Consider the following 4,138-nt stretch of genomic DNA (forward strand, 5'->3'; position numbering starts at 1 on the left):
AATAATTGTTAATCCTAAAATTAGATCATCTGAACTTGTAAAAATTGTCATTTTATCCCTCAAATTTAATATTTTTTGCCAATTTGATCCAAATTGATTCTAGAAAAGTAATTTTAGTTCAATTATTCTTAATTCTAACTTGATTTTGTCTGTCCTCAATCTTCCGAGATTTGAAAAAGACAGTAATTTTATTCTCTCGATATCTGAATTTGAAAAATAGATGCTGATATATATTTTGTTACTAAAAATGAATCAACATACATCAATCATTAATTGGTTTGATACATAAATGAAAACATAAAATTGATATCTAATGTTGGAATAAAAAAATACCATATAGTTTTACTATTTTAGAGTTTTTAATATTCTCTTTTTCAAATAAAAAAATATGTGATTATAATCATGATAAAATATATATCTTAATATTAAAAAATTTCAATTTTTAAAAAAAATAGTTTTTTTTTTTCGATCATTGATAACATAAGTGTAGAATTTAACAATTTCTAATTTTATTATTTAGTTGTTAAATTATAAGTTAATAGGTCATTGATTCAATGACATAAATTTAACAATCAAATAACGAAATTAAAATTATTATTCTATTATTTTTTCTATTTAATTCGGTGGCACCATGAAAATATTGTTAATTACAAAATATTTTATAAACATAAAACCGAGGTAGTTGGATAAGGATTCAATTGAATAACATAGGTCGATGCGATCTATAACAAGTTGTGTCACTGACCATATTGATCCGATCTGGCCACGTTTTTCCATGTGTTATTTTTAAGAAAAAAAAAAAGTTAAGAGTTCATATTTTTGAGGACCTTGTCGGTATGCCAAAGGAAAAAAAAAATTCATAAATCAGGGACGTGCTCCCTACTTATACTGGATTGGAGATGTTTTTGGAAACCAGTAAGGAAAATTTAGCAAATCCATAGTTCTGGTGTTTATCAGTTCTCTGGGAAAAATGAGCTTCAACGATGATGAGCAGATTGTTGCACCTCAAGACTCAGGTTAATGCTTCCTTCCTTCCTTTCTCCATTACTGATCATATTTTACGATTTCATTCGTTTTATGTTCTTTTGCATGCATTAGCCATGTTATACTTTGCTGATGTGTTGAAATGGCATATTTTCAGGGTCAAGACCAACACCAATTGTACCAGGAAGAGTACAGCTGACAAGCATAAACAATAACACGGCACCACTTGAAGAAAGTAAACTCAAGGTGATGCTGGAGCTCACTGGTGGAGATTCCACAAATGACAGACCCGGATTGGATCTTGTGGCGGTATTAGATGTCAGTGGAAGCATGGCAGGAGACAAGATAGCAAAAGTGAAAACTGCCATGCTATTTGTGATCAAGAAACTTAGTCCCATCGATCGTTTGTCAGTTGTCAAATTCTCTGCGGATGCTAGTAGGTTGTGCCCGTTGCGCCAAATAACTGAAGATTCTCAAAAAGACCTCGAAAATCTTATCAATGGTTTAAATGCCGATGGTGCAACCAACATCACTGCTGGCCTTCAAACTGGCTTAAAAGTGCTCAATGACCGTAGTCTTAGCAGTGGGCGTGTAGTTGGCATCATTCTTATGTCCGATGGTGAGCAAAACGCTGGTGGTGATGCTGCTCAAGTTCCAATCGGCAATGTGCCCGTATACACATTCGGATTTGGCATAAATCATGAACCTAGGGTACCTTCACTTTCATACTTCTTCGAAATCTAAAAATGGCAAATTCCTTTTCTTAGAAACAACATATTATGCAAAAGTAACTGTTTGTATAGCTTTCTAATAATCAGTTCAAATTTTTAATAGGTGCTTAAGGCTATCGCAAATAATAGCATGGGAGGAACATTCTCAGATGTTCAAAACACCGATAACCTGAGCCTAGCTTTTTCACAATGTTTGGCTGGGCTTCTTACTGTGGTTGTTCAGGACCTGAAGTTGACGGTGACTCGAGTTAAAGATGACTCGACAATAGAGCAGGTATCTGCCGGAAGCTATCCACAATCCAAGGATGATGTTATCGGCTCTGTAACTGTTACGTTTGGTGACCTCTATAGCAAAGAGGTGCGCAAGGTCATAGTGGACCTTCTTCTCCTTGCTGTTAGTAACGAGCGAGGCGCAGATGTTCTCGAAATCGCTTACTCATATAGGTACTGATTAAACCCCGGCTAGCATTTTGCATTAAATATAGGTATAATCTCATATCAGTGCAATGAATCACATATGCATGTGCAGCACTGGGGGAAGACTGTTTGAAGCCCCTCCTGCAACCATTACTGTACGCCGCACTGGGACATCACTAGATCAAGAAGAGAGGCCAGAGGTGATAACTGAGGAGACCCGTCTCAGGACTGCAAGAATGATAAAAGAAGCAAGAGTTATGGCTGATGAAAGTAAATTGAACGATGCTCGGGAAAAGCTAGTTGAAGCACAGAACTCGTTGGAGGATGTGGTTGAAGAGTCTAACCCATTAATTGAGATGATGAAGTCAGAGCTGCAACAGCTCTTGAAATTGATGAAATCACAAGAAATGTATGAAAAGCAAGGGCGTCCTTTTGCACTCTCCTCTGAGACTTCCCATGACCGCCAACGTTTTGCTTCAAGAGGAGATGTGGAAAGCCTGCGGCTATTTGCCACTCCGCGTATGGACAAATATCTTGAGCAAGCTAAGTCATTTGACGAGGATCCCAGCAAGCCACTGCCCTCAGTGGATGAGGATGTGAAGGAAGAACTGGCGGCGAATCCCCTTGCTCCTATCGCTGGACCTCTTACCTTCTATATTCAGGCGGCCATTCAATCCCTCCAAGCCATTGAAAAAATTATCAGTAGAGGCCTTTGATTCCAGCTGGTCATCTTCAAATTTCATTTTGCTTTTGCCATTCAATAAATTGGACCACTATGTATGGCTTTTATCGGTTTTTCGAACAATTAATCAAATAAACAGTTTTTATGGGAGCCCAAACGAAGAGAATTTTTATTCTAAGATAATAGTTACTTTCTTCTAATAAAATGATATAGCACCCAAATTTGCAAATGATATTTGCATAATGCTCGGACAAACAACTGGATGGTTGTTTGATTCAAAAATTTTAAGTAGTTTATAGTTGTTTCTTATTCAACAACTAAATTATATTTTTAATTCCAAGTATTTGTTCATTCTATCAACTTTATTTTAGAATTTTTCTTATCAATTAATTTAATTATATTATATATTTAAACAATTACCCTTAGTTAATCTCATTTAATTTATTTTTTCATAATTTATAATAAATAATTATTATTTCAAAATTATAATTAATAGTTAAATATTATTATGATTATAGCATTCAAAATTAGAAATCTTTTTATTAGTGGAACGTAAATTCGAATCTTGATGGTAAACATAATTTTGATGGTACTCTCGAATTTATCAGTAGTAAACGGTTGCAGCTGATGCGTTGTTTAAGATATAGCAGATGGCCTCTTTGATACTTTAGAGAATTATTTTTCAGTTGCAGAAGCCTATATTTCGGTGTTTCGGCTGTTACTCTAAAGACTTTGTTGCAGGTTTCTGTTGCAAATTGTGCAGAAAATTACAGGAAACTTTCTAGAATTCTTTCTTAAAAGGTGAATTAAAGTTTTATTTCTCATTTAGAATGGTTTTAAAAGAATTGTAATTTTAAAATAGCTTTGACTTAGAAAGTCAAAAGAGAATTACTCCCACTACTCTAATACGACTCTTGATACATTGCATTTATGTACCGTTGACATTCGCATGTTAACATGTCATCAATAAATAAATAAAAATTATTTTTTTTAGTTTTTATGTGTTTGGAAGAAAATAAGAAAAATAATAGAATTAGTATGATAAACTATGATTAAGAAAATAATATAAGTGACAAAAAAGTAAAATTATATAAAAAGTGCATCAATAATTCTAATCAATTTTAAACTTAATTTTTGTGTTCCTATTTAGGTATAAAATCTTTTATTATATCAGGTTGAAATAATATCAACATGAATCATTGAATTGCTTTTTTTCTTTTAGTATGATAAAATTATTTAAATCAGTTTTATATAGTTTTAATCTACTTATGATTATTTTATACTTTCAATTAAATTAGATTAATTTGACTAAAATATCATATAT

At 33.0% G+C, this 4,138-nt stretch overlaps 1 protein-coding gene across 1 annotated transcript; it reads left to right on the plus strand.

Moving 5' to 3' along the window:
* The first annotated feature begins 841 nt into the window (after window positions 1–841).
* LOC8274802 (E3 ubiquitin-protein ligase WAV3) lies at window positions 842–2,971 on the plus strand. The gene is made up of 4 exons (XM_002524109.4): window positions 842–1,016; window positions 1,142–1,695; window positions 1,819–2,159; window positions 2,245–2,971. The coding sequence occupies exons 1-4, from the start codon at window positions 971–973 to the stop codon at window positions 2,846–2,848; spliced, it is 1,545 nt and encodes a 514-aa protein (XP_002524155.1). The 5' UTR covers window positions 842–970; the 3' UTR covers window positions 2,849–2,971.
* Window positions 2,972–4,138: the final 1,167 nt, after the last annotated feature.

The sequence above is a fragment of the Ricinus communis genome, chromosome 2 (assembly GCF_019578655.1).
Source record: "Ricinus communis isolate WT05 ecotype wild-type chromosome 2, ASM1957865v1, whole genome shotgun sequence".
Taxonomy (NCBI): Eukaryota; Viridiplantae; Streptophyta; class Magnoliopsida; order Malpighiales; family Euphorbiaceae; genus Ricinus; species Ricinus communis.

Bases quoted from the DNA above. Each gene is read 5' to 3' on its own strand.
- LOC8274802 (XM_002524109.4), top strand. From the start codon at position 971: ATGAGCTTCAACGATGATGAGCAGATTGTTGCACCTCAAGACTCAG. The intron at 1,696-1,818 runs GTACCTTCACTT...AATTTTTAATAG, and splicing joins GCATAAATCATGAACCTAGG to GTGCTTAAGGCTATCGCAAA. The intron at 2,160-2,244 runs GTACTGATTAAA...ATGCATGTGCAG, and splicing joins GAAATCGCTTACTCATATAG to CACTGGGGGAAGACTGTTTG.